Source organism: Cucumis melo, chromosome 5, assembly GCF_025177605.1.
Source record: "Cucumis melo cultivar AY chromosome 5, USDA_Cmelo_AY_1.0, whole genome shotgun sequence".
NCBI lineage: Eukaryota > Viridiplantae > Streptophyta > Magnoliopsida > Cucurbitales > Cucurbitaceae > Cucumis > Cucumis melo.
In genome coordinates, this window is record NC_066861.1 from 4939551 (window position 1) to 4961357 (window position 21807).

Sequence of the window (21807 nt, forward strand, 5' to 3'; positions counted from 1 at the left end):
CAAACTCCATGAACCACATCCAGACCAGTGTTTAATACATACTAAACCGTAACTTTAAGGTCCATCAACATATAATTTCAATCCACAAACAGCAGTCACAGTATATTTTCATCAGACCGAAAATAATATCAGTACTTAACAGTCAACACGCATACAGATATTCAGTACAGTCACTAACGTGTAATCCCCTGTGGATTACTACGGTTTTAGCCTGGACTCGGGGTCCAGTAGTAGGAAAACCCTTACCTGAAACTCGGTTATGCCCCTCGATCGAAAATCCACGCTCGACAGATCTACCTAACGAAACACGAAAGTTTAGTTGATGACTTTAGTAGCAGTTGATTTAAAAGGTCATCCGTTGACTTACCCAAGGAAAAGAAGCTATCTCCAACCAGGCCTGCCGCGGAACCCGAGAACTTAAGCGTCAACTCTGCACTACCTTCAAGGAAGAAAAGTAGGGTCATATCTTAATCCAACATTCAAACTCGAATCGGACGGGGTAACATTAGGGAATTTATCAGAACAATCCTTACCGAAGACTCACCGTGAACCGAAATGAAGGAAGGAAGGCTTAGGTGGCTCGGCTCGGCTCGGCTCGGCTCGGCTCGGCTTGGTTCGGCTCACGCGGCTCGCGGCTCGGCTTGGTTCGGCTCGCGGCTCGGCTCACTCGGCTCGCGGCTCGGCTCGCGGCTCACTCGGCTCGGCTCGCGGCTCACCCGGCTCGGCTCGCGGCTCACCCGGCTCGGCTCGCGGCTCACTCGGCTCGGCTCGTGGCTCACCCGGCTCGGCTCGCGGCTCACTCGGCTCGGCTCACCCGGATTGTGTGGCTCGGACCGGAAACGGGTTTCGGGTCGGGTCGGCTTGGCTCGGGTCGGGTCTTTGCAGCGCGAAACGGGCAATCGCGAGCGGTGGTTCTCCGGCGTCCGACGATCGTGACGAACGACAGCTGGGAGGCGTCCGACGGTGGAAAAAAAATGGACAGACGGCGGTGGCGTTGGCTGGGTGCGAAACGGAGATCCGGCAAGCTTCACGGCTGCGACTGTGGGCTCGGGTTCACCGGAGAAGAAGGAGAAGAAGGCTGAGGTTTCGCGTCGGCTGAAGGACAACCAGGCTGGAGACGAAGGAGCCGTCGGTGATACGAAATGAAGAAGAAAGAGATGGAGACGGTGGGAAGATGGCGGCGTCGGGGAGAGAAAACGGAGATGGAGAGGCTGCGCGCGCGAGGAGGAAGAAGGAGAAAACGAAGAAAAACGGGGGGGGGTAGGCGGCGCGGTTAGGGTTTTTATTTTTTAAAAAAATTTATTATATATATATATATATATATATATAAATCTTAAATAATATATAATATTAATAATTTAAATTAAATAATAATATATATATAAAATATAAATAATAATAATAATAATAAAGTAATAATAATAATATATTTATAATGTTAATATTAAATAAATAATAATTTATTTTATTGTTTTAGAAATAACATTATTTCTATAATATTAATTTATAATAATATTTATAATATTAATATTATAACACTACAAGAGACGTGGGTACTCCCGACGCACAAATACGTCGGCGAAAATGCAAAGAACGTCGGGAAAGGATATCCCGATGTACAAAACGACGTCGGGAAGAACGTCGGGGGAAATGCGTCGCGAGAGGCTTTCCCGACGCCGAATTGGTACGGCGTCGGGAAAGGCTTTCCCGACGCCGTGGGATGCGTCGGGAAAGCCGGCGTCGGGAAAACCTTATTCCCGACGCCGTTTATGCCGACGCATCTCACGGCGTCGGGAAAGCCTATTTTCCGACGTTTTTTTCCCGACGTAATGAACGTCGGGAAATATTTTTTATATATTTTTTTAAATATTTTATTTTTACTTTTTTCCTTATAATATTTTGCTCAAACATTCACAATGATGTTCGGATTGCTCAAAAAAATTTGGCGACGTTTTGGATTAAATTAATAAATATACAAACACAAATTAAAAAATAGAATTAAAATTAATAATACGAATAAGTTGACTACAAGAAAATATAGTTTTCAATATACAAAAAACATAAACATAAGACCCAATCTCCCAACGAGGTGCGTATGCGCGTCATTCTACACCTTCGGTCCTAAAAATGGTATAAAAATAACTAAGTTTAATACATAATCATATATTGCAAAAACTTAAGAATAATAGAGACATATACGACGTACCGCAGGGCTAGGGATCATGTGGTGGTCCCTGTTGTGCACGAGTTAGGTCTTCAATCATCTTTTTCATAGCTTCCACTTGTGAAGCTAATGCTTGGTGATTTCTATCTTGTACTTCAATCCGTTCCAAAGCTTCATGAAGTTTAGCTTGTAATTCAATCTCTTTTTGTGTGGACTGCGAACAAGATGTCGACGAACTGCTTGCACTTGCCGTTCTGCGGGCCTTCGGCTTGGGTCCCCAACCAAGGCCTTTTGAGTAGCCTGGTCGTCGACCCAACACCTGATCGCATATCTCATCCTCAGAGAGTGGCTGACTACCCTCTGGGGTAGGCTGGGATTGGAGTTCCAGCATTTGATTCTGCAACAAATTTAAAAATTATGTTAGGTAACGCGCTAAAATATATAATAAAAGTGGATAATTAATAAGGGTATAACTTACATGTGCATCCTCGGCGGCCTGCGACACGAATGTCCCAGCTCGAACGTGTGTTTCCCGGAACAATTCCACACGATCGACCGGCTGCCCTCTTCTTTCAGCGAGCTCATACTGTCGTTGTAGAAACGACTTCGACCCGCTACTATGATTGTAAGGCTGCTTCTGTCGAGCAGCCTTGTTTGTCCGTGATTGCTCCTGCATTAAAACAATTATATTGTTTATTTCTTATACATATAAAAACTTGTTATCATAATTAATCATGACAAATACCTGGAATGCACGGCTGATATAATGGTCGCAGAGGAAGTGCCAATCCTCATCACGTCCAACCAATGCGTTTGGTAGGTTGGCACGAGCCTCCTCCGGGTCGCTGTACTTTTTGAAATGTTTATGACAGTCGGCCCGGAACTCTTTAAAGGTCGTGAGCATCTGATGCTCAACAAACCTGTTCATTGCTTGATCGTTGAAATCGTCCGTAAGCATCAACGTGAAATTTGGCAAATTCTAAAAATTGGGTCACTCCATGTCTATACTCAAGGGATAACTTATTTCTAAGTTTCATCCAACCCTTATCCATAACTGCAGGATAGCCAACACAACCTAATTATTAACAACACAATACTTCAAAATATCTTCACATCCTACAAACCCCTCCAAACTACAAAGGCTACCATAACTGCAGGATAGCCAACACAAACATAAACAAATTCAAAACAAAAAAGGCTACCATAACTGCAGGATAGCCATCCCAAACATAAACAAATTCAAAACAAAAAAGGCTACCATAACTGCAGGATAGCCATCCCAAACATAAACAAATTCAAAACAAAAAATGCTACCATAACTGCAGGATAGCAAAAACAAATCTTAACACACATATTACATTCCCAATTCAATTTAACTATTAACTCCCCCCCCCCCTTCAAATTTCAATTTTTCATTCAACTATAAATTCCCCTCCCCCCCCCCCCCCAATCTCAATTTTCAATTTAACTTAAACCCCCTCCCTCCAATTCAATTTTAAATTTAACTATTAACTCCACTCCCCCCCCCCCCCCTCTCCAATTTCAATTTTCCATTCAACTATAAATTCCCCTCCCCCCCCCCCCCCCCAATCTCAATTTTCAATTTAACTTAAACCCTCTCCCTCTAATTCAATTTTAAATTTAACTATTAACTCCACTCCCCCCCCCCTCTCCAATTTCAATTTTCCATTCAACTAAATTCCCCTCCCCCCCCCCCCCAATTTCAATTTTCAATTTTCAATTTTCAATTCAAATATAAACCCCCCTCCCAATTCAATTTTCAATTTAACAATAAACCTCTCCCCCAATTCAACCCCCATTCAATTTTATTCAATTTTCTAAAACAAAAATCCTAAACCATTCAAATTTCAAATTTCAATTCAACTACAAATTACACACACTCTATACAAAAATACATTTAACAAACAAAAATCTATTCCAAAAGAAAATCCTAAACTAATTTTCATAAAAAATAACCCTAAACTAATTTTTATCAAAAAAAACCCTAAAACATAAACTTAAATCAAATAAATTTACATATTTCACTTACCTAACGTGGCAGACGGCGACGAGGAACAACGGCGAGGGCGGTCGGCGACGGACGGCGGCGGAACAAAAGGAAACAACGGCGGCAAGGCGACTTCTTCTTCTTCTCCTTTCTTTTTCTCCTCTCCTCTCGGCTTCGGTTCTGTATTCACATAACCGAAATGAATTTAAAGGGGATTTCCCGACGCAGTCACGAGGCGTCGGGAAATCCCCCAAAATGCGTCGGGAAAAGGGGAATTCCCGACGCTCATTAAACCCCTTTTCCCGACGTTTTACGTGGCGTCGGGAAAAACCCCTATTCCCGACGCCTCTCCCGACGCACTGTGCACGGCGTCGGGAAAAGTCCCTTTTCCCGACGTATTGTTTTCGACGCCTTCGTGGTGCGTCGGGAAAGATTGTTTTCCCGATGCATCTCCCGACGCGTTATTGGTGGCGTCGGGAAAGCCCTTATTCCCGACGTTTTTTATGCCGACGTGATTTTCGGCGTCGGGAATGGGCCATTTTCTTGTAGTGTAACCAATAAAATAAACATTAATAATAATAATAATATAATTAATATTATATTATTATTATATCAGCTTGCATTTTACATAAAACGAGAAAAAAAAATTTTACCTTAAATTTTCGGGGCGTTACATTCTTCCCTCCTTAGGGAACTTTCGTCCTCGAAAGTTTTATTCCTCGAACAGTTCGGGATAACGGGACCTCATGTCATCTTCACGCTCCCATGTAGCCTCTTCTACCCGATGATTCCGCCATAAGACTTTAACTAGGGGAATTTGTTTATTTCTCAACGTCTTCACCTCTCTAGCAAGCACCTCAACAGGTTGTTCAACATAACTCAAGTTTTCATCAATTTCTAATGGCTCGTAATCCACTACATGGGATGGATCTGGCACGTACTTCCTCAACATAGAAACGTGAAACACATCATGAACTGCCGAGAGTGATGGAGGCAACGCCAAGCGATAAGCTACAGGGCCAATCCGCTCCAGAATCTCAAATGGCCCAACAAAACGGGGACTCAACTTTCCCCTCCTTTCAAAACGCAAGACACCTTTCATAGGTGCTACCTTTAAGAACACCTTATCCCCTATCTCAAACTCAAGGTCCTTCCGCCTCACATCTGCATAACTCTTCTGTCTACTCTGAGCGGTATGCATGCGTGATCTAATCTTCTGAATTGCTTCGTTAGTAGACTGAACTAACTCAGGACCCATCAATCTCTGCTCACCTACCTCACCCCAGCAAACCGGGGATCTACAACATCTGCCGTACAGGGCCTCAAACGGTGCCATGCCAATAGTAGCCTGATAACTGTTATTATAAGCAAATTCCATCAAATGTAAGTGGGAGTCCCAGCTACCTGGAAATTCCAATGCGCACGCTCGCAACATATCCTCTAAAACCTGGTTCAGACGCTCAGTCTGACCGTCAGTCTGTGGATGGAAAGCCGTACTAAAGTCCAACCTCGTGCCCATAGCAGTCTGCAAACCCTTCCAAAATTTGGAAGTGAAACGGGCATCTCTATCAGAAACAATCGACACTGGCACTCCATGTAGTCTCACTATCTCAGACATGTACAACTGTGCCCACTTACTAGCAGTATAGGTGGATTTACCCGGAACGAAGTGCGCTGATTTAGTAAGTCGGTCCACCACAACCCAAATCACTGTAAAACCCCTTAGAGTTCTCGGTAGCCCTGTAATGAAATCCATGGACACGTTCTCCCACTTCCATTCCGGTATGCTCAAGGGTTGTAATAAACCCGCTGGTTTCTGCCTTGGTGCCTTAACCTGCTGGCACACCAAGCATTTACTAACAAATTCTGCTACTTCCCTCTTCATGTTACGCCACCAATAAACCCGCTTCAGGTCCTGATACATCTTCGTGCTACCTGGGTGCATGGAAAATGGGGAACTATGCGCCTCAGATAATAATTCTGTCTTAACCGCACTATCTGACGGAACACAGAGGCGTCTCTCAAACAACAGTCCACCATCAGAGGATAACAAGAACTCAGCCGTTTGCCCTGCCTCTGCTAGGCCACGCTTCTCAACCAGATAAGGATCGTTACTCTGAGCATCAATGATCCTCTGTCTCAAAGTCGGCTGTACCGTCAACTGGGCTAACTGCGTAGTAACTGCCCCTACTGACACTGCAATCTCAGCCCGCTCGAGATCCCGATGCAATGGGGCCTGCCGGGTAATGAGTGCTGCTGAATGTGATACTTTCCTACTAAGAGCATCAGCTACCACATTTGCCTTGCCTGGATGATACAGTATCTCACAATCGTAGTCCTTCACTAACTCAAGCCACCTTCGCTGTCTCATATTCAATTCTTTCTGAGTAAAGAAATATTTCAAGCTCTTATGATCTGTGAATATCTGTATCTTTTCACCATATAAATAATGCCTCCATATTTTCAAAGCAGAAACCACTGCTGCCAACTCTAGATCATGAGTAGGGTAGTTCTGCTCATGACTCTTCAACTGACGAGACGCATAAGCGACCACCTTACCCTGCTGCATCAAGACACAACCCAGACCCTTCTTGGAAGCATCACTATAAATCACGAAACTGCCAGAACCATCGGGTACCGTGAGAACTGGTGCGGTAACTAGCTTCTGTTTAAGGGTCTGGAAACTGTCCTCACATGCCTTGCTCCAAACAAAAGGAACTCCCTTTCTGGTCAACTGAGTAAGAGGAGTAGCTATACGAGAAAAGTTCTCCACAAACCGTCGATAGTAGCCTGCTAAACCCAGAAAACTGCGAACCTCACTGACTGTGGAAGGTCGGGTCCAACCGGTGACTGCCTCTATCTTAGCTGGATCCACAGAGACTCCAGCCTTAGAAACCACGTGGCCCAGAAAGGACACCTGCTTCAGCCAAAACTCGCACTTCGAGAACTTTGCATACAACTTATTATCCCGAAGTGTTTGCAAAACCATACGTAAATGCTCCTCGTGTTCGGCCTCCGTCTTAGAGTATATCAAGATATCGTCGATAAACACAATCACGAAAGTATCTAGGAACTCCCTAAACACTCTGTTCATCAAGTCCATAAACACTGCCGGAGCATTCGTCAAACCAAAAGACATCACAATAAACTCGTAGTGTCCATATCTGGATCGAAATGCTGTCTTCGGTATATCCTCATCCTTAATCCTCAGCTGATGGTATCCCGACCGAAGATCAATCTTAGAGAACACTGTGGCTCCCTGTAACTGGTCAAATAGATCGTCAATCCTGGGCAAGGGATATCTGTTCTTTACGGTTACTTTGTTCAACTCCCTATAGTCAATGCATAGACGCATCGACCCATCCTTCTTCTTAACGAATAAGACTGGCGCACCCCAAGGTGACACGCTCGGTCGAATGAATCCCTTATCAAGCAATTCCTGTAACTGTACCTTCAGTTCTTTCAATTCTGCGGGGGCCATTCTGTAAGGGGCTCTGGATATAGGAACCGTGCCCGGCTCCAACTCTATGGCAAACTCAACCTCTCTGTGCGGAGGTAACCCTGGAAGTTCCTCAGGAAAAACGTCCGGATAGTCCCTCACTACTGGTTCTGATGACAGGGATACATCCGCCTCTCTAGTATCCACCACACTCGCTAAGATACCCCAAGTACCCTGACTGAGCAGTTTACTGGCCCTGATGGCTGAGATTACCTGAGGCAACGACTTTGACCCTCCTCCCTTAAATTTAAAACTGGCCAACGAGGGAGGGTTAAACGTTACCTCCTTACGTGAACAATCTATGCTGGCGTGGTTAGCGGCCAGCCAATCCATACCCAGGATTACATCAAAGTCCAGCATATCCAGAACTATCAGCGTTACCTCAATCACATGGCCTGCTATCTCAATCTGACATGCCTTCACCTTTTCCTTCGACAACATACATTCCCCGGAAGGAGTAGATACTGACAGAACATGGTGTAAGGGCTCTACCTCTAAGCGGGCATGCGACACAAATGCGGAAGAGATAAAAGAATGTGACGAACCCGAATCAAACAAAACTAAGGCGTAATGCCCCAACACTGGGAGCGTACCTGTCACTACTGTGCCTGCCTTCTCAGCCTCAGTCCTGTTGGTAGCAAAGACTCTACCCTGATGTGGAGCACCTGCTCCCTGATTCTGCGCGATCCCCGTGATTCTCAACGGGCATCTGTCAGCTGTATGACCCTCTTGCCTGCACTTAAAGCAGGTCCTGGTCCCGAATAAGCAACGGCCCAGATGGTGCTTCCCACAAGTGGTACACAACGGCTTCCCTCTGGCAGCCTCCCCTGCCTCAAAAGGTTTCTGCTGGAAGCTGCGAAACTCACCACCTGGTCTGAAATTCCGCTGTGGCACTGGAACAGGCTGCTGCTCAGCCTTCCTCTTCTGTCCCGACGTCGAACCTCTACCCGCGGTCTTAGACGAGTTGGCCCTCTCCTGTAAACTGAGATCCACTGCCAGGCGCAGTGCATCGGCATGAGTAGCGGGTCTGAAAGCTCGGACCAAACCCTGAATGTCCAGTCTGAGGCCTCTAACAAACTTGTCAGCTCTGGCCGCCTCGGTCGCTATCATCTCGAAAGCGAAACGGGATAACATGTCAAACTCCGCATCATACTGCTCCACTGTCATATCACCCTGCTCTAAGTTCAGAAACTCCTGCCGCTTGGCATCTCTCAAACTGGCAGAGAAGAATTTCGCATAGAAACTCTCCTTGAACTGCTGCCACGTGATCTGACTCACATCACCACCTAGCATCCTCTCTGTAGTTTCCCACCATGCAGTACCTCTGTCAGTCAACATAAAGACAGCACACTGAACCTTCTGATCCTCAGGGCATTTCATGTAACGGAATATGGTTTCCAAGGACGATAACCACATCTGAGCTCTGGTGGGGTCCTCCAAAGACCCATCAAACGTCGTGGGATTATACTTCCTGAAATCCCTCAGGTGCTTAGCCTCTGCTGACAACTGATCCGGCACAAACTGGGGCGCAACTGGTACCGGAGCCGGAGCTGGAGCAGGAACTGGTGCTGGAGCTGGCGCTGGAGCTGGCGCCGGCGTTGGCGAGGCAGGCTTCTGCTGCTCCCCGCATTTGCATGATCATATCTCTAAACCTCTGCTCCATGGCGGCTAGGTCCGCATGAGTAACAGGCGCAGCCGGGTCAGGGGCTTGGGCTACAGGCTGCACCTCAGGCTGAACGCGTCCTGCTCCCCTTCCTCGGCCTCCTCGACCACCCCTACGTGCACCTCTCCGTGGTGGCATTTCCCTAACAACCACCAACGATTCCTTTAGTCATAAATTGGTAATTGAATTTGCAGTTTAACTTAGGTAAGGTAAAGCATGTGGAGTTATACATATACTTTCATGAGAGCGTACCTGACGAGCGGCAAGGATCGTTTCAGCCATAAGGACACAAAACACAGACTCACATTATAAGTCAGTCTACAGAACCTAAAACTTAGGCTCTGATACCAACTGTAACGACCCAACTTTTCCGGACTAAGCTGAGGTCACTACCAAATACCAAAACTCGACCATTCAACGTAAAATTTAAAACGGACCAGATACGATTCATTAAAACAGTATAAACCTTACAAAAGATAGTTTCGGGCCCTATTTTAAATAATTCAAAAAGAAAATCACAAAATAAAATGTCAAGTCACCAGTCCAAAATCACAGTCAAAATATTCTGACAAAATACATAGCGGAAGCGAAAAGAAAACCAGACGCGTCCATATGGCCTTCACGCATTCTTCCTGCCTCTCGTCGGTCTGCCCCTCGCTGTACCCCTACCTGAAAAGTTAAAGAAGAGAAAGGGTGAGTATAAACATACCCAGTAAGGGACCCACTACTGGGCCCGTTAGGGAACAACAGTTAACTTCCTATTCGGGGGTACCCTACATAACAGTCTAGTGGTTCCGTAGAACGCACATATCAGTCTAGTGCTCCCGAAGGATGCACATATCAGTCTAGTGCTCCCGAAGGATGCACATATCAGTCTAGTGCTCCCGAAGGATGCACACATCAGTCTAGTGCTCCCGAAGGATGCACACATCAGTCTAGTGCTCCCGAAGGATGCACACATCAGTCTAGTGCTCCCGAAGGATGCACACATCAGTCTAGTGCTCCCGAAGGATGCACACATCAGTCTAGTGCTCCCGAAGGATGCACACATCAGTCTAGTGCTCCCGAAGGATGCACACATCAGTCTAGTGCTCCCGAAGGATGCACACATCAGTCTAGTGCTCCCGAAGGATGCACATATCCGTAAGGTACACTACCCCATAGATGAAGCTAACCGTTACCCCTCAGCCCTTACCAAACTATCTACATCAGTCACATCTCAACGGCATTCATATTACAGTCCCGCCATAGGCTTTGTCAGTCAGATAGTATAGGTTTAAACATCTACACCCTCAGTTGCTATATGCATTACCGATTCGTACACCAATAGGGAAACCCTAGGTCCAATCGACTAGCCAACCAAAACCGGACTCACTGTCCTTCCCCGTCCAAACTCCATGAACCACATCCAGACCAGTGTTTAATACATACTAAACCGTAACTTTAAGGTCCATCAACATATAATTTCAATCCACAAACAGCAGTCACAGTATATTTTCATCAGACCGAAAATAATATCAGTACTTAACAGTCAACACGCATACAGATATTCAGTACAGTCACTAACGTGTAATCCCCTGTGGATTACTACGGTTTTAGCCTGGACTCGGGGTCCAGTAGTAGGAAAACCCTTACCTGAAACTCGGTTATGCCCCTCGATCGAAAATCCACGCTCGACAGATCTACCTAACGAAACACGAAAGTTTAGTTGATGACTTTAGTAGCAGTTGATTTAAAAGGTCATCCGTTGACTTACCCAAGGAAAAGAAGCTATCTCCAACCAGGCCTGCCGCGGAACCCGAGAACTTAAGCGTCAACTCTGCACTACCTTCAAGGAAGAAAAGTAGGGTCATATCTTAATCCAACATTCAAACTCGAATCGGACGGGGTAACATTAGGGAATTTATCAGAACAATCCTTACCGAAGACTCACCGTGAACCGAAATGAAGGAAGGAAGGCTTAGGTGGCTCGGCTCGGCTCGGCTCGGCTCGGCTCGGCTTGGTTCGGCTCACGCGGCTCGCGGCTCGGCTTGGTTCGGCTCGCGGCTCGGCTCACTCGGCTCGCGGCTCGGCTCACTCGGCTCGCGGCTCGGCTCGCGGCTCACTCGGCTCGGCTCGCGGCTCACCCGGCTCGGCTCGCGGCTCACTCGGCTCGGCTCGCGGCTCACCCGGCTCGGCTCGCGGCTCACTCGGCTCGGCTCACCCGGATTGTGTGGCTCGGACCGGAAACGGGTTTCGGGTCGGGTCGGCTTGGCTCGGGTCGGGTCTTTGCAGCGCGAAACGGGCAATCGCGAGCGGTGGTTCTCCGGCGTCCGACGATCGTGACGAACGACAGCTGGGAGGCGTCCGACGGTGGAAAAAAAATGGACAGACGGCGGTGGCGTTGGCTGGGTGCGAAACGGAGATCCGGCAAGCTTCACGGCTGCGACTGTGGGCTCGGGTTCACCGGAGAAGAAGGAGAAGAAGGCTGAGGTTTCGCGTCGGCCGAAGGACAACCAGGCTGGAGACGAAGGAGCCGTCGGTGATACGAAATGAAGAAGAAAGAGATGGAGACGGTGGGAAGATGGCGGCGTCGGGGAGAGAAAACGGAGATGGAGAGGCTGCGCGCGCGAGGAGGAAGAAGGAGAAAACGAAGAAAAACGGGGGGGGGGGGGGGTAGGCGGCGCGGTTAGGGTTTTTATTTTTTTTAAAAATTTATTATATATATATATATATATATATAAATCTTAAATAATATATAATATTAATAATTTAAATTAAATAATAATATATATAAAAAATATAAATAATAATAATAATAATAAAGTAATAATAATAATATATTTATAATGTTAATATTAAATAAATAATAATTTATTTTATTGTTTTAGAAATAACATTATTTCTATAATATTAATTTATAATAATATTTATAATATTAATATTATAACCAATAAAATAAACATTAATAATAATAATAATAATATAATTAATATTATATTATTATTATATCAGCTTGCATTTTACATAAAACGAGAAAAAAATTTTTACCTTAAATTTTCGGGGCGTTACAAGCGTAGTAGACACCAGAGAGCCTGAAGTTTCCTTGTCATCTGAACCGGTGGTAAGAGAATACCCCGACATTTTTTCTGATGAGCTTTCAGGACTTCCACCTCCTATAGAGATGGATTTTGCTATTGAGTTAGAGTAAAACATTGTTCCCACATCCAAAGCTCCTTATAAAATGGCCCTAGTTGAGCTGAAAGAGCTGAAGGTCCAGTTGTAGGAGTTTCTAGACAAGGGTTTTTTCGACCTAGTGTGTCACCTTGAGAAGCACCGTACTATTTGTAAAAAAGAACAATGGGTCGATACACCTTTGCATTGATTACAAAGCATTAAATAAGGTGACAGTCAAGAACCGTTATCCGTTACCCAGAATTGATGATTTGTTTGATCAGTTACAAGGACCCATTGTATTCTCTAAGATTGACTTACGTTTAGGCTATTACTAGTTGAGAATTAGAGACAGTGATATTTCTAAGACTGCTTTTCATTCCAGATATGGGCATTGCGAGTTCATGGTAATGTCTTTTGGCTTGACAAATGCATCTGCTGTATTTTTGGATCTGATGAACAGGTGTTTAAGGATTTCTTAGACACTTTTGTTATAATTTTTATTGATGATATCTTGTTTTACTCCAAGACAGAGGTTGAGCATAAGGAGCATCTTCATCAAGTTTTGAAGACTCTTTGAGCCAATAAGCTATATGCTAAGTCTTCCAAGTGTGAGTACTGGCTGAAGAAGGTGTCTTTTCTTGGCCATGTAGTATCTAGTGAGGGAGTTTATATAGACCCAACAAAGATTGAAGTTGTTACCAGTTGGTCTCGACCTTTTACAGTCAGTGAAGTTCGTAGTTTTTTGGGTTTAGCATGTTATTACTGAAGGTTCATGGAAGATTTCTCTTATATAACCAGTACTTTGACTCAGTTAACTAGGAAATTGACTCCTTTTGTTTTGGAGTCCAGCATGTGAGAGTAGTTTCCAAGATCTTAAGCAAAAGCTTGTTACTACACCAGCTCTTACAATGCCAGATGGATCTAGAAGCTTTGTGATTTACAGTGATGCCTCTAAGAAAGGAATGGGTTGTGTTTTGATGCAGCAAGGTAAAATGGTTGCTTATGTCTCTCGCCAGTTGAAGAATCATGAACAGAACTACCCTACCCATGATTTAGAATTGGCAGCAGTGGTCTTTGCACTAAAGTGTGGAGACACTACTTGTATGGTAAAAAGATACAAATCTTTACTGACCATAAGAGCCTGAAATACTTCTTCACTCAGAAGAAGTTAAACATGAGATAACATGAGATAGAGAAGATTGCTTAAGTTAGTAAAGGACTATGATTGTGAGATTTTGTACCATCTAGGTAAGGCAAATGTGGTAACTGATGTACATAGTAGGAAGATATCACATTCAGCAGCACTTATTACTGAGCAAGTTCCGTTGCACAGAGACTTTGAGAGAGCTGAGATTGTAGTTTCAGTAGGAAAATTTACCTCACAGTTGGCTTAGTTGGCAATGCAGCCGACTTTGAGACAGAGGATTATTGTTGTGCAGTTAAATGATCCTTTTTTTGTTTAGAAGCGTCGCCTAGCAGAAACAGGGCAAGATGAAGAGTTCTCCATATCGTCTGATGATGGGTTTATGTTTAAAAAATGGTTGTACGTGCCTTCAAATAGTACAGTTAAGATAGAGCTTTTGACTAAGGCTCATAGTTCGCCATTTTCTATGCATCCTAGCAGTACCAAGATGTACTAGAACTTGAAGTGAGTTTACTGGTAGCGAAATATGAAGAGAGAAGTGACAGATTTTATTAGTTGATGTTTGGTGTGCCAGTAGGTGTATTGCAACCCTTGAGCATGCCAGAGTGGAAGTGGAAGAATGTATCTATAGACTTCATCACAGGATTGCCTAAGACCCTAAAGGATTATATAGTGATTTGGGTTGTTGTTGATAGGCTTACGAAGTCAGCCCATTCCATTCCAGAAAAATCCTCATATACTGTTAGTAAGTGGGGACAGTTATATACGACTGAGATAGTGAGACTGCATAGAGTGCCTGTATCAATTGTTTTTTACAAAGATGATTGTTTCACTTCAAAGTTTTGGAAAGGACTTCAAATTACCTTGGACACGAGATTAGATTTTAGCATAGCATTTCACCCTCAGACCGATGGACAAATAGAGTGTTTGAACCAAATCTTGGAGGACATGTTACGAGTTTACGTGTTGGAGTTTTCAGGGAGTTGGGACTCTCATTTGCATTTGATGGAGTTCGCCTATAATAACAGCTATTAGGCTACCATTGGCATGACACCATTTGAAACTCTGTATGGTAGGTGTTGTAGATCTCCTGTTTGTTGGAGTGAGGTTGGTGAGCAAAGAATGTTAGGCCATAAGCTAGTTCAAACCACCAATGTAGCCATACAAAAGATTAAAGCTCGTATGTTGACAGCGTAAAGCAAACAGAAGAATTACGCTAAGGAACAGTGTAAGAATCTCGAGTTTGATGTGGGAGACATGGTTTTTCAAAAGGTAGCTCATATGAAGGGTGTTTTGAGATTAAAGAAGAAGGGAAAGCTAAGTCCACGTTTTGTAGGGTCATTTAAGATACTTAAGCGAATTGGCCCTGTAGCTTATCCTTTGGCGTTGCCTTCATCATTCTCTGTAGTTCATGATGTCATGTCTCTATGTTGAGGAAGTATGTAGCAAACCCGACGCATGTAGTTGACTTTGAACCATCGCAAATTAATGAGAACTTGAGTTATGAGGAGCAACCCATTGAGAATTTGGCAAGAGAGGTCAATATGCTCCGTAATAGAAGAATTGCACTAGTTAAAGTTCTTTGGCGAAACCACAAAGTTGATGAGGCCACATGAGAAAGAGAGGATGACATGAGAGCCCTGTATCCAAAGTTGTTTAAGAATTAGAACTTTCGAGGACGAAAGTTTCTCAAATGATGGAAGATTGTAACGCCCTAAAATATAAAGTAAATTTAAATTTTATTTATCTTAGAATAATTTTAGTTATGTTGGATTTATTGAGGTGTTAATTGGAGATAATTTGAGATATTGTTGGGAATTGTTTGATTTTGTAGAAATTAGAATTAATTAGATATTTTTGGAAAAATATTTAATTAATTATCTAAAATTTGGAACTTTTGGTGTTGAAAGATTTTATTTAAGTTAAATGTTATTGGTTGATTTTAAATTGATGAGATGGTATGTAATTATATATGATTATATAGTTAATTAAGTTATGAAGATTAACGATAATTATATTATGAAGATAATATAATTATTTAAAGGAAATATATTATTTTGGGAAGATAAAAGTAGATGTGATTGAGGAGAGAGAATTATTTGATATTATTTTTAAAGAAAAAGAATATAAAAAGAAGTTTTAATTGGTATTAAATGAAGAGAGAGAAGGTATGAGTTTTGTTTTGGAAAAAGATTAAGGAAAAATGAAAGAAAAATAATAATTATTATATTATTATTATTTTCTTTAAATAGGCATCGAAGAGCGTGCATTACTATTCATTTTCTTCTTCATCCTCAAGAAACCCTAGAAACCCTAGTCGTCGCTTCATCTTCGTTGCCCCTTTCTCCGGTCGACTGCCACCACGAAGCCTATCGTTTTTCTTCGTCTCTCTCCGTTCGAGTGTCACGCAAGCCATCCATTCCCATCTAAGACGAGTTTCTTCAAGCCGAACTGTCTCCGACGCATCTCTTCCATCGTTCCGTCGTACAATTCACCGTAGACGAGCCTTCATCCATCATCGATTGGTGCGTCTCATTCGTTCGGTCACCGTTCGAAGTGTTGTCGTCACATGAGCCGAGTTTCCCTTTTAAGCGGCAAGTGTGAGTCGAGCCACCCTTCTTCGTGAGCCTAGTCGTGAGCACAATCAGCCGAGCCGCACAAGCAAACTCCAAGCCATGCAAGCCGTCTACTCAAATTGTTCAGCCTTCTGTCTCTCAAGCCGCACGCGAGCCGCCACTGCCCCCCCCCCCCCCCCCCTCTCGCGAGCTGCCAAGCTGTTTCTCTAGCCACCCAAGCTATTTTCCCTTTAACCAAGCCACCCACCTAATTGTTTGTCATTTTTTCACCTATTTTGATAAGTTTTGGGTAAGTTCTAATGGTTTTTGGATAATATTCATGATATATTAATTTTAGACCCTAAATCATTTAATTTTATTTAAGTTGAACTATAATTTTATGAAGGCTTGGTTAGAATTTATTGTTGGAACTGAGAGCTTTGATTTTTCCCCAATTAAAGTTGAATTGGAATTCAACCTCAACTTTGGGTAGGTTGAATTAAATGGATTTTTGGATCTGTAAACAACTGTTAAGTTATTGAACTTAGTTATTTTCCTCTTACTGTTTAGGATCTATTCTTAGAAAGCTTGACTGTTGCTGTTAGAAATAATTTGGTTAAGCTAATCTCCAGGTAATAGATTCTCCTACTAGACCCTCGTAATGAAGTTAAGAGTTTGCATGCGATTTTCCTATCATGCATTAATGTACCTAAAATGCATAATGTATTGATAACATATGATGATGATTGATAGTTATGAATGAGTTATATTGACGATGATGACTAATAGTTATGAATGAGTTATGTTGATGATGACTGATAGTTATGACTGAGTTATGTTGATGATGATGACTGATGATCTTAATGTTAATGCATAAAATAATAATCTCATGATTTAGAACGTTATGATTAATACTCATGTCATGTTTATGATGTTATGATGTGCTACATGCTATAGATAGGTTGTTCTGTTAACTTTGTCTATTAGAGTTGTACCCACATGGGTGTCCCTAGGGATCACCACCTTTTTATGACTGTGTGGTCCGATGGGATGACCAGTCTCATGAGATGTTATGTTTATGAGTGGTCCGACAGGATCACTTACAGTCTAATTGTCTTAAGTATTCCTTCGGGTTCACTGAAGACCAGTTTGTCCTAGGTGTTCTTTCGAGTTCACCAAAGACCAGTTTTGTCTTAGGTGTTCCTTTGGGTTCAATAAAGCCCAGAGATGTTTCTACAGGAACATAAGATTTTGTGTGTTCTGGAACAAGCCAGTTTACTTCTTTACAGGACTCTAATGGAAAGTTAATAGACACCTAGCGGGACCAGTACTAGGTCTCTTACTGAGTATATGTTTAGACTTACTCTTTCTATGTTTAATCTTTCAGACAGAAGTAGAGGTAAGGGCAGAGAAACGCTGGCGAATGACAAGAAGTGACCATGATGTGTCACAGGAAAACTTTTTGCTACCGCTTTTACTTTGTAGTTATGATTTCAGTATTTTTTGGTATTCTTTGACTATTTGTTTCTTCAAAAGTAGATATGGTCCGAGTTAGGAGTTTATTTTAAATTTATTTTTATATTATTTATTTATTTATGATTTTAAAGGCATATTTGAGGTTTTCAATTAAAATTAGTGTTATTTTCCATTTTTGTTAGGAAGATTTTTATTTTCTTTTAATAGTAATGACCTCAACTTTGTATAAAAAGTTGGGTCGTTACAAGGTGTTTAGTAATTCAAAGGTAGAATGTGTTGAGTATGTTAATTTAAAGCTCATTTGGACAATTTGGAGTCGTACGATGTCACCTTAGGTAATACAAACAAGAAACTGAAGTTGGCATGTTGGAGCCTCAGGGCCGCAGCGCTAGCCGTAATGTCGAAAAGGCAGAATGATGCCTTGTGGCGTAATTGGCCAAGCACAGCGATGCTCTAAACTTGTGAAGCGTACTATCCTGCTCGTGAAGTGCCAAGCGCTGCAACGCTCTCTTTGGACGTCGTGATGCCGCATCAATTTTATATAAACGAAGTTCACCCGCCAACATTGAACCTAGTTTGATTCTAGCCTCTTCTAATTTATTTTCTCCCTATTTTCTGAGCACTTTTAGTTCATTTTTTTATCTCGAACATTTCCTCATCATTTGACATGTGGATTAGAGGCTAAGGTATCGTTTTCTAGCTTGGGTTTCTTAAATTCTCCCTTTATCCTTATGAATTCAAAAGAACTTTAATTTAGTTTTATGAAATCTTTGGTTCAATTCTGTTCTCGAATGATATTTTGTTGGATGGGAAATATATGGAAAATATATGACTCTCGCTTTGAATTGAGTCATTGACTCGTGACAATTAGATAAGATTTATTTAGAATTAATAGATTAGGTTAGCTTGTATTTTTAATTTGATGTGCATTGTTTTAACGAACCTAGGATTGAACCTATTGAATGTCAATTAGATGCATGGAAATTAGGCATTCCACCTAAGGATCTTTAGAACTTAATGTTATTTAGAAATTCAATATTGCATGCTTAATCGTATTAAGTTAGAACAATTAGAATCTTGAGACAATTTTATTGGCTTTTCAATTAAATTGGATATTTCGATGAATAAATTCTTTGGATAAGGGAGAAATCATTATAACATAAGCTAGATTCTTTCGATATGGAATTTTCTTCATTTTTTACTTTCTTTCTCTACTTCTTAAAAACGATTTCTACTCAAAACCCCCCTTCGATTACTTGGTTGAAAATTAGTTTGTTTGAGAATCAGTGTGCTTAATGAGTTCAACCTAAACTTGCCACTAAAGCCAATGCTTGGTGTGTGAATTCAGTTAATTATTTGGCACAGGTTTGGACGACGAAACTCATCTGTCACTCTTTCACCATGTTCTTCCTCGCTAATAGTCTCAAGCCATCAAAGTTCAAATGCACAAATCTCAAGTGCTAAATCCAATTTGGATCTTTCAAACATGACTTTAAACATTTAGCAACATCAATTTGAATGTCTAATAAAAATGTTCTACTTTTTGTCATTTGCAGTTTAGCAATCATATTGTCATGATTTTCTCTTATCAAAAGACTATAATTCTTCATCCAAATATTAAAGCCTTTTTCTAAGAGTTGTCCCAAACTCAAAATATTGTTTTTCATTAGATATAACCCTTCATGGACGTAATAAACATTAGAGATAAACACATACTTCCCATTCTTCAAATTGATCAAAATTTTACATTTTCCTAAAATTTTTATGCCATCACTAAATACGATATTGCCACCAATAGATTTATCAAGAGTTCCACAAATATCGATTTACTTCTACACATGTGATTGCTTGAACCGCTATCGAGATACCATGGATTTTTTCACATGTTTCCTCACCTTTGCATGCTAGGAAGCAATGATGACTGATCGCTTTATTCGTCTTTCTCAATATAATTTGCATTTTCTTCAATTTTATTTCTGCATTCCTAGGAACTATGACCAAACCTATGAAAATTGGAACATTCAATTTGTCTTTTGTCATACCTTATGTCATTATTTGATCTTTCTCCATTTGACCTCATAAAAATTTGCCAGCTTCCACGACCCTCTTGATGAATTTTATGAATTACCCTCATCAAATTTTCTTTGATCGTATTTTCTCCAACTCAACCTTTGAAATCACCCGTCCACAATTGCCACCACCCCTTCGACCTCAATTTTCTTTTTCTAGGCTATCTTATGATCTTTCAATTACAACTTTAACTGAAAGTGTTGTTCAATTGTCTGCTAGTTTTTCTTGAGAAGCTTCTCTTCATGGACTTATAAAAAATCTATATTAATTAAGTTGATCGATGAACATTATACTCAAATCCTTTGATTCTTCAAAACTACTATATGATGAAATAGAACTTTTCATCCAAGGAGCGAAGTATGTATTCTACTACTTGCTCATCACTTATTGTCTCACCATATCTTTTCATTTCATTTACTACTCCTAGTAATTTTGAAGTATAATTGGAAACCAATTTAGACTCCTTTATATGCAGTGATTCATAATCACCTCTCAATTTTTTTAGGCAAACTTTAATTTCTTGGCTCAATCTACTCCTTTATACATATTCTCAAAAATTTGTATATGTAGTAGTTGCTCCATAAATCTTCTCAAAATTTGAATCATTAATGGCTTGATGAATGATATCTGAAGGATTGAGAGCCCTATGCAGTGGAATATTTAATAGAGACCTTAACTAAATTTAATTGAGATTCAAAAAATACCAAAATATTGGCAAATAAAACATAAACAAATTTCTATGACTTAAAGGCTAAGCATACTTCTAATAAAACTAGAGATTTACATTGAAGAAAACTTACTCATGTTGATGACTCTGAATCTGGCAAACGCTAAATTGGTGCACCACCACTTGAAAACCTTCTTATTTTTTTAGAATAAAATTTTTGGTTTGTGGAAACTAAAATTGGAAGGGAAATTTTGAGAGATGATTTTTCTTTGAGAGAATTCTCTGTATGCAAAGTCATAGAACTCTTATGTAAAACTTTGTCATACTGAAAGTTAGAGAGAATATGGGAACGTGGAAAAACCACCCACGTTCCCTATTAATTTAATAAATTAAATTAATAATAATTATATTAAAATAATTAATTAAATCATAGTTCATTGAAATCATATTTAAATGAATATCTCTTACATAACCTACAGATTTAATTTAATTAATTTAATTAAATCAAATTATACTAAACTATTAATTATTCTCCAATTAATTAATTTCTAAATTAAATATTTTATATTTAATTTAATCCAAATTTGAATCATATTCAAATATAAATTTCTCTCATAAACTATAGTTCTAATGTGTGTCAAGACTCATCAAACAGCTTAGTATGTTAGTTTTTTGGATTTAGGTTATTAAAACAAAACTAATAATACAATCAATAACACTAATTAAAGTTATAATAATAACACTTTACTAATACGGTCAATGGATTATATTTACTATCTACGAGTTTTAGGACATAAAACTCAACATGATGGTGAGAACCTTTTAGTCTTCCTTGTATTTTGCAAAGCTTCTCATTAAGCTTGACTCAAAGCCACATCACTTTCAGCTTCTTCATAACCATTATTATTAATAATTTCCCACACATCTTGTGAACCAAGTAGAGCTTTCATTCAAAACACCAACTGCTATCATTTTCTTTCGTAAGTCGAGGCACTTAGGAAGGGAACTAAATTGTTGTTTGCCATTTGCAAAAACAATTTTTTTTAAACTCCAAACTCAAACTTTAATACCACTTTATTGGAAGCGTGTGATAGGGAAAAAATAAATAATTACCAAATAGAATTTTTTAGAGAAAAAATAAAAAAGACTTATGTGGAAGACTCATCCTATTTATAGGATTGTCATGAACATAACTCACAAAACAATTAAAATCCTACACTTAATTCATGTGAAACTTATACTAAATTAACTCAAACATTTACTTACTTAATTTTAAGTTATATATCTTTTAATTTTTACCAACTCTTATAAATCAAAACACTGGTAGACGTTAATAGACTTCTATCAATGAATCTATCGATGACAATAATAGAAACTGATAAAAGAAACTTATAGAAGTTTCATC

General features: G+C 40.9%; 2 protein-coding genes across 2 annotated transcripts; one reads left to right on the forward strand and one right to left on the reverse strand.

Moving 5' to 3' along the window:
• Positions 1–1985: 1985 nt before the first annotated feature.
• Positions 1986–4344, reverse strand: LOC127149507 (uncharacterized). The gene is made up of 5 exons (XM_051085266.1): positions 4215–4344; positions 2910–3218; positions 2643–2834; positions 2207–2561; positions 1986–2121 (listed from the first exon to the last, which is right to left on the reverse strand). The coding sequence occupies exons 2-4, from the start codon at positions 3120–3122 to the stop codon at positions 2214–2216; spliced, it is 753 nt and encodes a 250-aa protein (XP_050941223.1). The 5' UTR covers positions 3123–3218; positions 4215–4344; the 3' UTR covers positions 1986–2121; positions 2207–2213.
• Positions 4345–12557: 8213 nt separating this feature from the next.
• On the forward strand, positions 12558–14130 carry LOC127149398 (uncharacterized). The gene is made up of 5 exons (XM_051084609.1): positions 12558–12587; positions 12873–12950; positions 13474–13591; positions 13739–13845; positions 13954–14130. The coding sequence occupies exons 1-5, from the start codon at positions 12558–12560 to the stop codon at positions 14128–14130; spliced, it is 510 nt and encodes a 169-aa protein (XP_050940566.1).
• Positions 14131–21807: the final 7677 nt, after the last annotated feature.

Coding starts and splice junctions, on each gene's coding strand:
- LOC127149398 (XM_051084609.1), top strand. CDS start 12,558: ATGGCCCTAGTTGAGCTGAAAGAGCTGAAG. Junction 12,588..12,872: donor TTGAGCTGAAAGAGCTGAAG/GTCCAGTTGTAG, acceptor TTTTCATTCCAG/ATATGGGCATTGCGAGTTCA. Junction 12,951..13,473: donor TTTTTGGATCTGATGAACAG/GTGTTTAAGGAT, acceptor GTTTTGATGCAG/CAAGGTAAAATGGTTGCTTA.
- LOC127149507 (XM_051085266.1), bottom strand. CDS start 3,122: ATGCTTACGGACGATTTCAACGATCAAGCAATGAACAGGTTTGTTGAG. Junction 2,835..2,909: donor ATATCAGCCGTGCATTCCAG/GTATTTGTCATG, acceptor GTTTTAATGCAG/GAGCAATCACGGACAAACAA. Junction 2,562..2,642: donor AGGCCGCCGAGGATGCACAT/GTAAGTTATACC, acceptor AATTTGTTGCAG/AATCAAATGCTGGAACTCCA.